The sequence below is a fragment of the Tachypleus tridentatus genome, chromosome 13 (assembly GCF_004210375.1).
Source record: "Tachypleus tridentatus isolate NWPU-2018 chromosome 13, ASM421037v1, whole genome shotgun sequence".
Taxonomy (NCBI): domain Eukaryota; kingdom Metazoa; phylum Arthropoda; class Merostomata; order Xiphosura; family Limulidae; genus Tachypleus; species Tachypleus tridentatus.
The window spans coordinates 219,260,061-219,279,523 of record NC_134837.1 but is presented as its reverse complement, the minus strand read 5'-3'; the positions used below and the strand labels follow the sequence as shown (position 1 = coordinate 219,279,523).

The following is a 19,463-nucleotide window of genomic DNA, read 5'->3' as shown; positions in this document are numbered from 1 at the left end:
ATGTAGAATTGTTAATTTTACAAACTTCCTTCTGAGGAGAAAGATAATGACTAGATTTGATGATTTTGTAACAGGTTTTGTCACATAGTTAAGAAGTCAAAAAATTGTGAAAGTTAAGGGAAATTGTCTATTTTTTGCATGTTTGGTGTATTAGTTGATTAACTAAAAATCATTTTGTGGATTATTACCATAAAACAATAGGGTTAAGTGTCATCAACAACTGACAGCAAGAAAAAAAGATTGGTAAATACTTTATCTTTTGTTTTTCATATTTACTCTACATCTATTATTATAAAAGTTACTAAAATGTAAAAAATAGGCATCTCTTTAAGTTAGTTAAGGTAAAATAAATATAATAAAAATGTTTCATGAGACATTATGTGGGCAACTTATGCATAATGTGTAATGCAATTTGATAGCATAACATGAGCTCCACATTCCCCAAGTGATTTATAATTTGTAATGGATCCAAAGTGCATTAAAACAATAAAATTAAGTATAAAAAGCTGTATACTGTTCCATTTTAAATCTACTCAGGTTAAATAAATGTAGTTTCAGATTCAAATTAGAAGTCATTTTAAAAAGAAAAAAAAAGGGTGATTTAAATTTATTTTGATATTTCTTTGGTGATTACAAGATCAGTCAAATGGACCAACTTTGTACAGAGATAGGATATAGAAAATAACAGACAATGTTTTACTAAAAATAAATGCTTCAGATTTATTTAGAAGTTTTAGAGATACACACCATGGATGGTCTTTCTTGCTGTGTTTGATGAAATTAAATAATGAATTGGAAACTGCAGAGAGAGACCATTATGAGAACTGTATTATTATTTCCATTCTTACTCTGTGCTCATTTACTTATTTTATATTATGCAATGTTTTACCAATAATCAATTAGGTAATCAGAATTGGTGTAATTTGCTGAGTTTCCTAAACACACAAAACAGACATCAGAGAAATTAAAAATAATGCTTCCCAGAACACTTTATTCATAACATTATGATTTGTATGCTTACAGTCATGACCTGTATTTTTTCCTTTTAGTTTCAAAACAAAACACTCTTCACAATAGTATAAAATACCATCAGTTAAGCATTCTCAGTCACATTTCTTTACATAAACTGATACCCTAAACAAAAGAAATCTTAAAAAACAATGCTCCAAACACAGCAAAACACAGCCATATGGACCATATGTTAGCAAACACTCAATAACAACACTCTAGGCACAGAGCTAATAGACACTGTACTTGCTAGAGATCTAATCTACAATAACTTTTCCCTTGAATTTCTCAGGATGATATATTACATGGCTTCTCATTACCATATTTTCATGCAAATAACTCTCAGGTTATATATCTGTTAAATTAGTTTTAAAAATGGCAACTGTAAGGTATACTGGTGTGCAGGTAATACAGTATTTTTTGTTTAAGACTGAAATTTTCTATTGCCAATCTTGTTTATGTTGTTGTTGTTATTCTTTTACCTGAGAATAATTGGTATAGATATTAAAATTTTTACTAATAAAGCAGAGAACAATGTTTCAATCTTCCCAGGTCATCTTTAGGTTAATAAAATAACAAGCTTATTTTTGTTCAGTTTTTGGAACGATTTTTTTTTATTTTGGCTAGTGCAATTTGCAAAGTTGAAATGAAAAGTATTTGCCTTAATTCCCCCAACATGCATACATTTACAAACAAAGTACATGCAGTAAGGAAAATTCTCCATAAACGTTGCAAGTTTGCAATTTTTACCTGCCTGTTTTTTGAAAATATTGACAAGAAAAGAACTTGTACAAATGTATGATCCTTAGTGCAGGCTAGGTGTCACACATGAAAATTAACATTCTGAGCAAAAACAGTTGTCATATTTATAAAAATTCAAATGATCAAATCTGCTTTTCAAATTTTATATATTAATTCTATTACACTGATACAAAATGCTTGAGCATTCTTATTGATGAAAATGAATTCACTCTGAATACACTGATATTCATAGTGATGATTTTTGCAGATTATATCTGACTGACGAGTTTTCATAAACTTGTTTATGTCCATTCGTGGTTTGTATCAAGTTGTTCTTGGTTAAAAAACCTTAGATGAACTTATGTGCAATCAAACTTTTAATTTTAAGGGGCCATGCAAAAGATCCAATTGTTGTAAATAATTTTAAAGCATCATACTACATAATTATAGCTTCTTCTAGGTTTTTATGTAACTCGTTAATTTGTTGTTTAACTTTCAAAAAACATGGTTGGTCGAACTGACTAACATTGATTTTGTCACCAGCTTGTACATTCATTATAGTTTGCAGATTATTCACTTTGTAAAGATACACAAATTTGGTAGACTTTTGATAAACATCAGATATACTTTGTACACAAAACATTTGGTGTTTTGATAATGGATTTTTGTTGAAGATTTATTTGTGAATATACTGGTTTTTGTCTAACTACTTCAAATGCAGAGATGCCAACTATTTCAAATGACTGAGTGTAATAATTGTAGACAGAGCCCATTATCATTTGCGGCTACTAGGCCTGACCAATGTCTCTAAGCTGTTTATTATTATTATAACTATTATTATTTATTACTGCTATAGATTGTTCATTTATGACTGTGTTTTGTGTATTTAATAAATAAATTTTAAAAAATTATTTTGAAATTGTCTTTTATTTAGTTCAGAGTAACAAACATACTGGTAAAACAACATTGAACATGCACAAACAGTAAGCAGACAAAGCATTTGTGTAAGGACTAGTTTATATCATGTTTATGTACACATTTGTACAATGGCTGTAGTTTTGGTTCTAGCACAGCCATAATTTTTTGATATATCAGAGTCTGGGAACATTTTTCTGAATAGATGTCCTGCATGATTGGCTAAAGCTGGGGGTAAATTATGAGCAATGACAAATTGCATGAACATCACTTCTGCATTTATGATTTCATATTCTAAATTCTTATTCATAAATATCGTTATCTGCATCCTTTTTGTCTTCGCCTCAGCCTTTTGTTGGTGAGATGCCGATTTTGTATGTCTGGAACAATAGTTTATCCCGCCATGCACCACAGAAAAATCGATGTGACAAACTGTACAAAACGCATGGCTATCACTGACTTTTGATGCAATGACTGGATATTTTGCACTATACTCTTTCCTAAATTTTTGATTCACAGTTTTAGTCCTTTTAGATTTGCCAGAAACAAGACAATCTGGTGAACGAGGCCTCTTTTTTCCAACTTGTGAATGATCTCATTGGTGTTTCTATGCCACTTAGAAAACAAGAAATATCCATTTACATGATGGTAGACGTCGGAGATACAAATATATTTTATTATTTCAAGCACAAACATGATTATCGCAAGTAGCTATTTGGACTATGTCTTTTATTTATTATCAAAATTTATTTGTATCTCACTAGAAATTTTCTTTTCACCCCTTTCAAGCCCTTGGGGAACAATTTATCACTTTATTGTATAGGCCTATATAATATATAATAATTTGGGAGTTGCAACAAGTTGTAATATTTGTCTGTATGAGTGTACAGTCATAATGTATACACCAAAATTGTAATTACTACTCTCAAATCATAATGGTTGGCATCTCTGCAAATGCAGTGATTTTTTTCATGTTAACATTAAAAATACTTTTCTTTCTTTCAAAAATGTCTAATTTCACTTACATAATCTCTATACCTGTAAATACATTTCAATCATTTGTTTTCTGTAAAACTATATATTTTATCTACTTATTTTATCTAATAACCTTCATGTTAATGATACATTTGACTTTTCAGCCAGTCCACAAATTAAAGTATAATAAAAAGTCGTAAAATCAGAAATAGAATATGTCTTTTTTTTCAGTGATGTCTTTTAAATGTCTTTTTTTTGTTATTTGTCATGATGTTTCAAAGTGCTTCTCTCGACAGTTTAAACTGCTAAACATTTTACATACATTTTTTCTGTGTTTATTTTCCTTCTGACAAATGATGTACAAACCTGCTGAAAATAAAGCAATAATTCACCACTTGTTTCATTTGACTGTTTGCATGACACCATGACATGATACTCCTGAGAGCAACAAATAAAGCACAAGCAATGAAATAAATCAACTTTCCTCCTGTTCCAATAACACAATGGGGGAATTTTATGGATTATGTATTCTACAGTGCTTATAATGAGAATTCTCTAGAGTAATAAGTTTTACTGCACTTGGAATCTGTAACACGTTCATGTACAGTTTTCAGCCACTCCAATAAGCATCACAGATGTTTGAGTGCTAATTGTCCTTCAGAAGTATCCTTTGGAATTCAGTAGCATAGGTGCATGAAAAATTTTGTATGCCAATTTTACAAAATACAGTTACAGTTTCACTACTATACATTATGCACCATGTCTGTTATAATAGTTATTCAATACCATTTTGAACATAACTCCCTAGAAGCTCATGACATATTTTAATTGACATAATGGATAATGTGAGGTAATAGCACCCAAATGCATTGAGTATATCTCACTTATCAGACAAAATCTAAATGCCAATGCCACTCTAGTCAGCTATCATGAAAAGTCATGATCACCAAATAGGGTATGAAGATAAGTGCTTATACCTACAATGTCTCAGCTTCTATTACCTTCCACTGTCTATTGCCAGTTGTGAGAAGACTTTTTTTTTAATTTTAAGGTAAAAATAAAGCCAACCTAATTCTACTAATTAAACTTCCAACCTTACTCTTACAAAAAGATATTAAATTAAATTTAACAGAACCCCACAAACTACCTCAAACATTTTTATACAGTTTTAACTCCCAACTTCCTATTTACTCATAGTTTTTAAATTTTAGTTACTTTTCTTGAAACTTAGAACAATAAATAAAATGACATCAAAAAATGAAAATTGAGAACTTACAGTATAACAAAATGTAGTGCTTTTACATCATGTATGTTAAATCTCACCGTAATTTTTGTTTATTTTCTGAGTGGAGGGTGAAGAGTAATTTTGTAGGCTTCAAATATGCATTTTATAAAACCAAAAAAATTATCAAGTTATTATATTAGTGCACATAAAACCCCTGTAATTTACCTGGATCTCTAAATAAGTTATATGTGGGTTACAAAACATTCCATTAATATTCAGAACAGTGACTCATTTGTCTCACTTTAACAGTTTGGACAAAATAATTACTTTCTCCTTCAAGCCATTTAATTGTAAGAATTATGAAGAAGGGAACTGCTTTTACTATAAGTCATAAACATACACTCAAGAAAAGTAGATGGAACTTGATAAAAGGTTTTGAAAAGATGAGAGTAATGGGAGAACCCACTCCAGCATGATTGCTGAATATATTGATATATCAACAAATCAAAATGGAAGGTTTTTATATTTACTTTGTCCACATATCAAATTTGAGTTTCTAATTTGTTTACCACAATATACATTGTATGGCAGACCTAACAAAATACAAACTGAGTAATAATTGCTTTTTAATTAAAAACTTAAAAAACATATATTAAAATTTCAATTGTAAACTACGTTTTGATGTCAATTTCATTGACATAAATAGTTATTTAATATTATTCTGAAGACAATTCCCTAGAAGATCAGGACATGTACTTTAAAATGGGTAAGAGTCAATAATAACACAACCAATATTGCCATTATAAGAACAGACTGTGAAAGTCATAAAACATAATGTTAATTTTTAGGGAAAATATTACAGAAACACTGCTATTAATCAAAACATTTTTCACACAATTAAACAATCCCCCCCTCCCAATTAGAAAGGCATAAATGCTAGTTTCATACTTACACAAGACAAATACACATGTAGAAATGAATTATGTGAAATACACTACAAGTTCTACGAAAAATAAAACAATATAAAAAGTATGGAACAAACCTTGACAGTAGCGTATGAGGAAGTTGAATGTTTTCGATTATTGTTTTGTTTTTATTCCACTGAGATTCCACAGGGTTAGCTGCAGCTAGGACAGATGTTCGAGCATTCAACTGACAGATGATCCCAGCTTTTGCAATTGATAATGTTTGTTGCTCCTATGTAAGTGATCAAGTTTTAGCATTAATCTTATCTTTTCACAAGTAACATTCATTACAAACTGAATTTATACTATTATCCAAAATAGCTTAAAACTTTCTAGTCTGACAATTTCCAAAGATTAGTTCTAGTTTTACCAGACAGTGTTTATTAAACAGTTATCTTCAACATTCTACAATGCATTATTTTAAAAAAATCCTGAATTTTCCATGGTGCAACATTTTTCCAAGGCATCTTCCATTTTATCCATAATCCCTCAAACAGTAAAAAATTAAACTAAATTACTCAAAATAAAATCATAAATGCTCAAATAAACAATTTTTATAGCCTTCAATTTTGTTTGGTTACAGAGCTATCAAATAGAAAATCAGATGGTTGGTCAAACTGATTGACCCTGTATTGAGAAAGTTAAACTGGTGAGCTTCAACATTTTTCTACACTGGCAGCTCTTAGTGGATGTAAATGCAAGGCAGCAAGCACAAAGCAGCATGTTTAGACTTCAGTTAAAATAGTAAATTTAAATACAACAAATTAAAAGTTTTACACAATTAACAGTGATAATGGGTATCATTAGGCTCCCATGCAATCTAGCTCACATGTATCAAATGTCATGAGGTAAGTGATGTACTAAACCTGTATATCACCTAAAAGTGTTAAAGATGTGAATCAGTACTGATATGTAAAGATGCTATTTCATTTCACAGAGTGAACAAACTCAAATATAAAAATTAGCTTACCATCACTTCGTGAAGAACTGATCGAGAACTTTCACTCATTTTGTCAAATTCATCAATGCAACAGATTCCATTGTCACTCAAAACCAAAGCACCTCTGAAATATATTTATAAGTTATATTTTCTTTTCAGTAAAATAATTATGATAGTTTCAATGAACACATCATTTACTTAAGTACAAGACATTCAACAGACATTTAAAATCTTTTAAAGATCTCTTTCTATGCTTCAAGACTTTCAGTTTCATTGCCCTAAAAATGAGCAATAACTAATCCTGGATATACTAAGGTTAGTGATGCAACAAATTAACATCAATCTAGGATATAGTAAATTCAAATGGTACAATAAACAATAATAAACCCTGTATATATTACATTTTAATTGTATAACAAATAATGATCAATCCTAGGTAAACTAAATTTTAAAAAAAATGCAAGAAATAACCTTCATTCTTGAATATACTGAACACAACCACACTGTTACAAATAAGGCTTAACATAAATACCATCAAATCTTGTTATAATAAAAAGCCAAGGCACCCAGCAAAATTATTCACTATAACAGATGTTTGTTGGAGCCAATCAGCCACTTCAGGGAGCTTTTATAAAAAAAAAAAAAAGCTTCCATAATTACAATGCTGCCCCTAAATTATTTTTCACACATTTTGCTAAAATATATGCAACACAAAATTAAGCTTTCAGTCTTTTTTTTTTATTTCTAACTAAAGAGGATAATTTACATCATTAATATGTCAAGAGATAATTATGTCACTGTACTTGAAAAGATAAAATCTTGTTTATTAAAGCCTGTAAACTTGGTTTGATAGCAACTTGAACACAGCTAAGAAATGTGTCTTCAATCTGCAGCAGTTGTGTACAAATAGTTGTTTGAACATTTTCACATGTTGGGAGAGTAATTGCATAGCTTTACTAGGCAATTCATGGCTTGTGATGTTGAAGACACTTCTCTAGCAATGATGGTGAATAATACTGTGATGTTTTCAGTAGTTTTTATCTAACTCATCAAATATGGAAGAAAAAATATTACCATCAGATGGTAACTTCAGCTTCATTGTCTGTACCTACAAAACCCAAAACTAACAACTTAAGCAACTTGAGGCATCGAGACAGGCTTTGCCAGAAACAGAAATCTTCTTCATCATGGATCTTATCAGAAGTTTTGCTGAATTATTACAAATCCTAGCATCAATCTCTCCCGTGCTGAGACTACTGGTATTTTGAAATGTGCAAATGATGCTTTACAAAAGTAGCTGGCAATGGTCAACTTGATAACTCCCTACCACAATAAATGTAGCAAAATGATTGCATCTTTAATACTGATTATTGGTACATTTTCTCCAGAATCAAGAAACAGTAGCATTTTCTGTACAATCAATTTTCAGTAGAAGCTCTTAAAATTTCAGATCACTCCCAGTCCATCAGCTGCAATTTTAATGTTGTAATTGACAGCAAAAACACAAGTTTTTATCAACTCCACATTGTCTACAGCCGACTTGTTTGATTTACAATTGTCAATGAACATTCAAAGTATCCTGACATCTGAATTTATCTTCTTTGTGTATGCAATCACTGAAAAAATCACTAGCTATCCATACTTTTCAGATAATAAACAGGTAGAGTTCATATTCTTGAAACCCTGCAGTTTTCATTTCCTTATGACATGTTGTGTCAGTTCTTATGATCCATCCGTAATTACGCACAACATCACAGTGATTCTTCCTTTGCTTTTCATTCCTCTCAAACATAATTTAATCTTGAATGTTAAAAAGTCTTATGTATAAAATAAAAAATATAACCCAGTTTTATCAGTGTTAAAAATATCTCTTGGGGCACAGGCTTCAATAATTACTGGTAACAACACAGACACATAATCATCATCCACATCATTGTTGACAACAGCAGCCTTGCCATACACAGATTTAAAGGTGATGCCATGTTAAGACTTGAATCCAGCCTACCAGTGCTGGTTTTGAAGTCACAATGATTCAATTTTGTTCCATTGCTCTGGTTTTGCTTGGAGAATGGGCCCAATGAGTAAAATAATCACTGAAAGTCCATCAGTAAACCATTTTAGCAATGTGTCCTCAACATCATTCATTAATGAGAACCAGAAACGTTTTGGATTGGATTTAATTTTGTGTTCATACATTTTCAAAACATCAAGCTTCATTTTCAAGATTGTAAACAGTCTGCTAGACGTGTTACCATAATAGTCCCAGGAATGAGTTTTCATTGTTTGGATTTTGGTATCTATTACACCTTGAAAATGATGCACGAGTGCCATTTTGTTGGTGAAACTTCTCCAATTTATCTAAAATGACAACATCACTATTTTACACTTTTTATTCCTAACTTTAGGATTTTTTTTTCAATCAATTTGTATGAACTTTGCAATAACTATACATTATAAACTCACAAATAGTTTTCCTACTTGTGAAAGAAAAGAAAATGTTTGCTCTAACATGTGAAAAACAAAACATTGGTTTATTAGAGAATTTGCCTGTAAACCTGATTTTGTAGCAAGCAACTTAGTTTTAAAAAATAATATTATTTACAGTATTGTCAATGATTTCCCAAAGAGACTTTTTAGTATTATTTGTTTTAATTTTTTTTCCCCCCATTGTAACTGAGTTCATATTAGTGAGGTGCAACTGTAGTATGACTCTTTTTAAGAAAATTCTAATGGGTGGAAGAAACATTCACATTCCTAATTGGAAGTCACCTCTTCTACATATTTAAAAAAATTATTGATATTTTCTTACTGTAAAATTTAATCTTAATTTCAATAGTGGAAGAATGCAGGCTTTATGCATTATGAAAGTGGATTGATGTCATATACCCAACTACAAAGATTCAACTCAGCAATTACACAAGCCTATGTAACAAATTAGGCAAATATCTTCAAAAGTAGCATAACATATCAGGATGATACATCAATATACCACAGATTTCTGTACTCTTGTAATATTATAATGTTTATTAAGCATTTACTTTGTACACACACGTTTCACATGCAAGGTAGTCAAATAAAATGATAAGTTCTAGTTTTCTCTGTTATTTTGCCATTCTGTATAATATAATACATGTTAAATCCAGGTGTTATGTTTAGAGTGACCACATTTTCAAGTTAAAAAACTGGAACAGTCCAGTGCTTGCCACTAATCTTGAAATAGTTATTTCAAATCTGAAACAATTTAACTTTTTTAAAAGTACTTTAAACTTGTTGTGCAATTCCACAATATATTCAAAAATATTAACTCTGGCATTTGTTTTTCAAATAAGTGATCTGTAATGTCTGATTTGCTACCATGTTCTATCAAAAACAAGTTTGCCAATAGTGCACTCAACCTCTTATCCAAAACAGGACAAGAAGAAATGTGCTTTCAAAGTATCTGAAAAAACTCTTTTAAGACTTTGACACCATGATAACTTAAGCATTTTCAATAATAAAAGTATTTTATAGAACACTCTTTGATGTTTGTTCACCCATCTACCACATATTCATCAACTGTTATAGATCTATTACAGTATTACTAATTAAAAAACCGTACAGATCTGGGTTTCTCACACACAGATGGAGCATTAAAGAAAGTTTGGCAGCAAGAGAATTTGTATTACAACTGTGAGCAAGTCAGGTAAGTCTGTTTCATTTGTGGATGTGGCAGACAGTTAGACATTTTTATCACAAAACTGAAATATTTTTTGCATCCCGAGAACTTCTCTTAGAACAGTGGGAAAACAACAGAAAATGGGACTGTTCTACTGAACCACAATCTCTTTGTTGAAGGCTTTTTTTGTAGCATGGTTTCAATGTAAAGAAATTGTAAGATTATATACATTATGTTTGATTCATCTCTTTTTATTCTTATTAATTACTATTGCATGTAATAAAAAATATGGAGATGTGGCCATTTCCATATTAAAAGGTATTGCAGTGTGTATGATTAATGTTAAACAATACTTTCACCATGTCAAAAATTTGTTTACTGCATTTCTATGTTATATCAAGGGAATTCCATCATGCCTTAAATAAAACTAGTCCTGAAATGGTAATTTGTTCTTGTATTCTAGTATTTCTAGGGTGACAAAATTTTAACCCTTGCTTTTACTATAGTACGAGTTTAGATTTTATTAAGATTGTCTCAGTATCTCTATGTTTCAGATAATGTATTACGAATGATTTTCAAAAAACAGATACATTCCTTCTAATAAAGCTTTTATGTTACGTGTTGTACTTACGTCTGGAGTACTAGTTGTCTGGTTTCTGGGTCTTTAGTAATGTAAGCAGTCAAACCAACAGCACTAGAACCTTTACCTGAAGTGTACTGACCTCTGGGTACAAGATTATAGACAAACTGAAGAAGCTGTGACTTACTAGTACCTGGGTCTCCACACAGTAAGATGTTGATTTCTGCTCTGTAAAAAAAATAAAACATTAGAGGAATAACACTAATAAAATCGTAAGGTTTCAGAATATTCTCAAATATGATTAAATATAACAAAAAATTGTAATATGTTCTGAAAAAATTCAATTCAAACTATTACATTTACATGCTATTAAATATTAAAACAAATGCTTGTAAGTTTCCTAGTTAAATGGGAGCCACAATAGTAAAAAAGAGGAAACAAAACTGTCAATCTGAAGGCATGTTTACAATACCAGCCATTTCCACAGTGAAATGAAAATATTTCATAGCTTACCGAAAATGTCCTCGGCCTGTGTTTGCAAAGTCTTTTTTTGTTCCACTAAACAACTGAAGCAAAATTCCCTTCTTTATATCTTCATTTTCATATATTCCAGGAGCTATACTCACACGCACAAAAACCAACAATTAATTATTCTATTCAATTTACAATTATTTCATTTGATCATATCTTGTTTAAAACATTTCAATTTATAGTTATTTGATAGATTCCTCCCCCTTTTGTTTTAGAACCAGAACATTTGTAGTGATAACTACAAATTTAATATAAACAACCAAACAATTAATGCTGATAATAACACATCCAAGTATTGCTTTAAGTATTTCACATGCACAAAATGTATTTATTTATACAATAACTGGTATTTTGAATTTATTTTCCTTCAATATAAACATATATTACTATAAAGCTCTTTTCACATTAACCGTTTAAATTGTGAAAAATAGAAAAAATTCAAAAAACTATTTATGTGAACTCTTCACCAAAACAAGTAAAAGCCAATAACATACCAAGTGCACGAGCAAGCCTCTCATATATATCAGGAAGTTTTGACAAACTCTTCAATTTCTCAATTCTCTCTGGTGGAAATCGATTATCCTTTCTATAATAAGAAATCTTCAACATAAAAAACAAGCTTTATCACTTAGAAATTTTAAGAGTTTAATATCTAACAAATCTTTTTTCTCAGATTCAATTCAGACATACCTCTAGGCACAAATTATTTTGGGATAGTAGAATTAGTCTGCTTAACATCAAAATGTTTCTTCACAGTATTATGAAAAAATATACCAATATTTACCACATGGTATAAAACTATTTTGACAACTGTTTTAAAACAATCTTGAATCTCTTACAACTGCTTGAAAATATCCATAAGAAAAGGAATATTATATTAGGATATCAAAAGCTATCCATGAATAAATATGTCCGTGAGGTGACATTCTCACCAAAAATTCATATTGACCTATAACTTCATCTGTTGGATCCTCTACTTAAAAGCTAGTGAGGCCTATTCCTTTTGTTCTTACCCTTTATTTTTAACATTAATGACTCTTTTGTGTTGGCTTAAGATTTAAAAAAATTCCATGACTTGATACATTACAGCTAGTTTAGGTAGCAAATAAGGCTTTATGAAGATTTTCCTGAATGAAACTTTAGAAACAATTATCTACCACCTCTTCCCAATACACAATGCTTTGCACCATAAGTTTAGAAAACTTTTATCTTATCTTTAACAATGTCTTCCATTAACCAACAGACGTACTTGGTCAACAGGTTACTGTCTCAATGAACATATATTGTTGACAACTGTCTAAAATGTAACAAGTAATTGAAATAAACACTTCACACCTACACAATCTTAAAAACTTTAATGAAACAGTCAACAGCTTCTACTTTAAAAATACACTATACCTGTATATAGGAAGACAACCCAGAGGCCGTCTAAACATTGTACATGTTGCATACTTGTAAAGTGGAATTCATTGATGACTACAATGTAGTTTATAAATTTGTTTAAATATAAATTTTGATTTTAATTAATCATTAACTTTTATACAATACACAAGTGCTGATCATTCATATTTAGCTAACTGTGCACTTGGTTCTTAACATCACATTTCTAAATTTTTAACATGTGTAAAAATTCCCAGCACTCCAAATTTGAATATATTTTGAAGTTTAATTGTAACAGGTCACTTGTTTGATATCAAAATAATTAGATATATATTTATTTTTTATAAATACATATTATAAAAAACTACTGGCCTCAGTCTAGTTATTTTCCAATATAAACAAATCTTGGTCATTATTAACAGTCTGTAAATGTTAGTTATGCTCTTCCACTATACCTAAAACCTTTTAGACCAAAATATGTAATCATCAAACTTTCTAATAAACCTTGAAATAAAAATTACATCCTCATAACAAGCAATCCATTGCCTCGAAAATTCTTCTCTATATGTCTTCCACTGAGAGGTTCTTAAAGTTTTACAATTAATAAAAAAAATACTTCTAGAGATATAAAAAATCTTTTTTCCCCAGATTCAATTCAGACATACCTCTAGGCACAACTTCTGAATACAAGATCTCTTTGTTTTAATATAGGAACCAATAATTAAGACTCCTTCAACCTTGGGTCACATAGAGACTAAAAATTACATATACTGACAAACAAAAACTAAATACCACTTAAACATTCGTTAATGAGCACATTAAAAATAGCCTTTGCTTATCTCAAACTCTCATCAGAAGTGTAATCACATGGAGGAATCACAGGTCATTATCATTAATTAACAACTTTACCATCTTCAAATCATTAAAAAAAAACCTTGCAATCATGAAACACTATCTTATCTAGACATTCTTTCAATCACAATTATTCTAATTAGTACAATTATAAACAACCCATATTTTGTTTATCCTAAACTGTGATAACATTATTATTTTACTTCTAGTTTGTATTATTTTATGTGTAAACATGCTTTCCTTACAGTTAATTGGTAACAAACTCATTGTCTTGATTATAACCTCTAATTTACTTCTTGGTTTAACTGCACATAACTTCACTACTCATGTCTTCTTTCTATATTTTCTAAAGTTATGAGTTTCAAAATAATTAAAAGTAAACAAATAAAATAATAATAATAAACCAACCAAAACTTAAATGCTTTTGAATAGTTTGCTGTTGTTTTTCAGGAGAATAAAGAATTAATTATTCAAAAATGTTTGAGTTTTTGGTCTGTTTTTTTTTCTCCATATACATTGTACCTCTTCCGTGTTGTCATGTGTGCCAAGTCTTTTATCAGAATCAATATTCTGTAAGTTTTATGTTTTCAAATACTACTTGGATTTTACTTCTATTTGTTTTTCCTTGATAGACTTTGCTTTCTCCTCTTTGAATACACACATCCACATACACAATAATTACACATTTTAGAAATATTAAATAATGCAAAATTCAAAATAATTAAGTTCAACATTTACCCATCTTCTGTATCTTCATAAAGTCTTTTTGTGTCAACCTTACGGAAGTGGACTACATCAATATGGGTTCTATACACAGACTTAACATTCCTCTGTCGTGGATTCACACGAACAGCAGTGGCTCGATAGATCCCAGTCACTGTAACACTACAACCAACAATACATTTTTGTAACTGAAAGAATCTTGGTCTGGATGCAAGTAAAACTACAGAATACTCATGTAATTCTGAATGTGGAAGTCATTCAACAGTAACTTAACCTAATTCATAAAACTGCTCAATGATTGACATTATAAATCAAACATTTCTGTAGATTCAAGTGGATTCAAAATATTTGTGCTGTATAATTTTCAAATTTTATGTGCAAAAATGTGTGAACTCATTGTTTTCATGAAATGTAAATCTTTACTTTAGTGATCATACATGAACTTTATTCTAATGACTTTCATTTTATTCAATAATCTGCCTACGACAACGTAAAAGGAAGAGCTTAACCGAGTTTAATAAAGGTCAAGAGATTATTAATAATCACACAAACAAGATTTAAAGGAACAATCATATTTATTTTGAATACAAAAACACTGTTACACAAGAACTTTTAGGTAAGCTTCAAAAATCAGATGGAGAAGAATATTCTTTAAGATCCCACCATCATGACCTGTCACTTGTACGTGAAAAAAGCTTACAATTCATTTAAAATATCCATGAATGTATGTTACTAAAATCTGTTGCAATTTATAAACATTCTTTTGTTTAATAAACACTAACTTTTATATATGATAATAAAATAATATTATTTGATTAGCTTAAATCTTAATTTTCTTGGTCTCAGGAGAATATACATATACATGTATGATTGTGCAAGAGAGAAAGTATACATACAGTGGTAGAAAACTTTGTTGCATCACCAAATGTTTTCATGCTTTACTTAAGATTTAACATCTGTTTTGAGGCCATAATCCACATGTGTCACAGATGATGTAATACTACCTAATTATTACATCAGTATTTTTACAGGCTGTCCAGATACTGTATCAGCCATTTTCTGGTTCTAAATAGATGTTCTTACTGAGAGTCAGTTTAGAAGCCTATCTGCTGTGATATGTGTTTAATGCTTGCGTGGCCAAGAGTTGTAAATTAACTGAATGGGAAAAAGCAGTCAATATTTCTTTGAGAAATAAGAAAAAGAACTTTTGACAAAGTAGATATCTAAAAGAATTACACTCAACCAGTATACTGTGAGATGATGGGTACAGAAATATAGAGAGAATTCCTGGGTGGTACAGTGAAAAGGAAGGGATTCAAAGCCATGTCAAAGTCAGCCTCCTCTCAAAACAACATTGTCAATATACAGATTATGCATAAATTGACACAGATATATATACCAATATTAGAAATTACACCTCAATGCCATGTAAAAGAAAGCATAACCACTATACTGTAAACTTAAGCTTCTGAATAAATGGATGTAATATATCAGATCATGACAGCCTCCACAGTGAGAACCTTGAAAGAAATGGGAAAAGTTAGACACAGGATAGAACTGTAGATGCAGACACCTGGGTGTACTAGTCAGTTTGATGGTAACAACAGGATCAAACAGTGGGTTGTAGCAAAAAGGTAATGATCATAACCCGCCAGGAAGATTAACAGGTAAGTTCAAGAACCACCGTCAATCACCTGAAGTTGGCCTTTCCAGTCCTGGTTTAGGGTTATGTGTCATAGCAGCTATTATCAAAATGTAAAAGAATAAAAGTTTTAAAAGACACTCCGCAAAATCGTAATAATGAGTAGCCAAATGTCCAGTAAAAAGATAAAGTCAAGTAAATGGAGTAAAATTTGTAAAAGTAAATGAAGGTAAAAACAAAACAGCAATTAAAACAGAAAATGGTGTAAAAACCAATGGTGACATCCAGTCTTCAAAGTTCTAAAATATTTAATCTAGCAAAATGTTAATGATCATAACCCGCCAGGAAGACTAACAGGTAAGTTCAAGAACCACCGTCAATCACCTGAAGTTGGCCTTTCCAGTCCTGGTTCCAGGTTATGTGTCATAGCAGCTATTATCAAAATGTAAAAGAATAAAAGTTTTAAAAGACACTCCATAAAATCGTAATAATGAGTAGCCAAATGTCCAGTAAAAGATAAAGTCAAGTAAATGGAGTAAAATTTGTAAAAGTAATTGAAGATAAAAGCAAAATGGCAATTAAAACAGAAAATGGCGTAAAAACCAATGCTGACATCCAGTCAACAAAGTTGTAAAGAACTACCTGTAGCAGAATGGCAATGATTGTAACCCGCCAGGAAGACTAACAGGTAAGTATAAAAACCACCGTCAGTCACCTGAAGTTGGTCTTTCCAGTCCTGGTTCGGGTTATGAGTCAATATGGCCAGTACTAAAAGTAAAGTAGTAAAAGTGTGAAATGATATGCAGCAAAAGTATAATAACAACTCGCCAGGATGACTAACAAGTAGTTCAAACAGGAGCGTTAGTCACCTGAAGTTGGCCTTTCCAGTCCTGGTGTCGAGTTATTTAATGTTCTGGCCATTGTCCAATGTCAAATTGAAGGAGAGAGATTAAAACTGTAAAAAAGAACCACAATTAAAAGGTGTAATGAATAAATATGCAACACTTAAATGAGATTAAAAGGTTAATGGCCATTAAAAATTAAAACATTATCAAGGTGGACAGAGTCACCATCACCAATAACTCTGTCCAATGTTACAGATTGACCCTGGGAAAAAATGTTTAAAATATTGCCGTCGTTGAGAATTGTAACGATGGCAAGAAAGTAAAACGTGGCTGTTAGTGATTTGAGTGTTACACAAACTACACATTCGTGCATCAGTTCCAGATAAAAGAAAATGATGAGTTAAAAAACTGTGACCAATACGTAGCCTAGTGAGAACAACTTCCTCCTTCCGAACTTTACGGAAGCTAGATGGCCAAAGTCCAATTTTGGGTTTGATTTGAAAAAGTTTGTTGTCACGTTGCTCATTCCAAGTGGACTGCCAGCTGACACGGAGCCGAGCCTTGAAGACAACACCATAGTCCATGTACGGAATAGGCATAGGAGTGATGGTGCTGAAGCAGACATATTTAGCTGCCATGTCTGCAAGCTCGTTCCCGCGAATACCAACATGGCCTGGTATCCAGAAAAACTGGATTGAAGTAGCTGCTAATGAGAAATGGGCCAGTCGATTTCGAATATCAGCGAGAATAGGATGTGAGCTAACGTGTAGCGATTCCAAGGCAAGTATAGAACTAAGCGAATCAGAATAGTATAATCAGCTGAAAAGTACTCCAACTGCTATGGTTTGCTATGGGTCAGTAGTTGCGCGCAGAGCCCACTGAATTACCTGATTTGAAACCATCTGTATAAATGGGAACTGAATGATTGTTTGAAAGATATTCATTGAATAAAAGACGGTACTTCCAATCTGGAGTATCTGCCTTTTCTAGGTGACTGAAAAAAAGGTCACATTTGGGGGCTGTAATAAGCCATGGTGGGATGGGCCGATCTGTGGAATCTGCAATGTTATCCAAGGACAGACCCAATTCATCCAATTGCTCCCGGATGCGAAGGCCAAACGGAGCAATGACAGATCGTCTGTTCTGAAAGAGTACTGCCCACCGAGGAAGGAAAACACATTTCCAGGTGGGATGCTTTGGTAAGGAATGAAGTTTCGAAGTATATTGTAAAGATAGTTGCAAACGGCGAAGGTGTAGAGAAGGTTCATGAGATTCAATGTATATACTTTGAACTGGAGAGGTACGGAAAGGCCCAGTGCAGAGTCGAAGTCCTTGGTGATGAATGGGGTCCAGCATCTTTAAGGCCAAGGGTCTGGCAGAGCCATAGACCATTGATCCATATTCGAGTTTCGATCTAATAAGAGCACGATATACCTTTAACATTGAACAGCGATCTGCCCCCAACTGGTAGAAGAGAGAACACGGAGGATGTTCAGTGCTCTTGTGCATTTGACCCGAAGCTGCTTTAAGTGTGGTATAAAGGTCAGTTTAGGATCAAAGATAAGCCCCAAAAACTTGGTCTCCGCCAGAGTCCACTTCCGTAGACAATTGAGGGCGGTTTGTAGTTGCCGCTCAACATATCTCATGTTTGATGACTGACATGAGATGTGAAAGTCATCGACATACAGCCCATTCGCAACAGTGAGAGGGAGTTGTTCAGTAATGGCATTTATCTTTATACTGAAGAGTGTAACACTCAATACACAGCCTTGAGGGACTCCAAGTTCCTGTACAAATCAACGGGAAAGTGTCGAACCCACATGAACTTGGAATCTCCTGTCCATTAAAAAATTTTAATAAACATGGGTAGATGGCCACGTAACCCATATGTATGGAGGTCTCATAAACGCCATACCTCCATGTTGTGTCGTAAGCCTTCTCTATGTCAAAGAATATTGATACAAGATGTTGGCGGTTGAGAAAGGCTTCTCTGATAGATGTTTCAAGGCAATTAGGTGGTCTGTGGTGGAGTGCTGTCGTGAAACCCACACTGGGTGGGCGAGAGGAGGTTGTTTGATTCAAGGAACCAAACAAGACGAGCATTAACCATCCTTTCTAATGTCTTACAGAGACAGCTCGTCAAAGCAATTGGACGGTAGTTTGAAGGAATCTTGGGATCTTTCCTGGCTTAGAGAAAGGTAAAATAATAGCCTGGCCAGGCATCAGGAAAAACATTCTCCTCTCAGATCCGGTTGAAAACAATCAGAACGACATCAAAAGAAGCAGGAGATAGATGGTGCAGCATGTTATAATGAATATCATCAGGTCTAACAGACGTACTGGCAGACCGATGAAGGGCCATTTTTAGTTCCACCAGGATAAAGGGACAATTATAGTCAAAGAAACAGTCAGTTGAAAGGAAAGAGGTGATCGCTCTGCCCGAGTCTTGATGGCCAGGAAGGTGGAGGAACAAGCAGAAGTGCTAG

General features: G+C 32.0%; 1 protein-coding gene across 1 annotated transcript in view; it reads right to left on the bottom strand.

Annotated features, from left to right (window-relative positions):
• LOC143241029 (DNA replication licensing factor mcm4-A-like) overlaps window positions 1-19,463 on the bottom strand; it is a 53,137-nt gene that overhangs the window by 10,637 nt on the left and 23,037 nt on the right. The window contains 6 exon segments of the mRNA XM_076484451.1: window positions 5,907-6,061; window positions 6,800-6,893; window positions 11,056-11,232; window positions 11,518-11,620; window positions 12,030-12,121; window positions 14,506-14,652. Coding sequence (XP_076340566.1) covers window positions 5,907-6,061; window positions 6,800-6,893; window positions 11,056-11,232; window positions 11,518-11,620; window positions 12,030-12,121; window positions 14,506-14,652 — 768 coding nt within the window.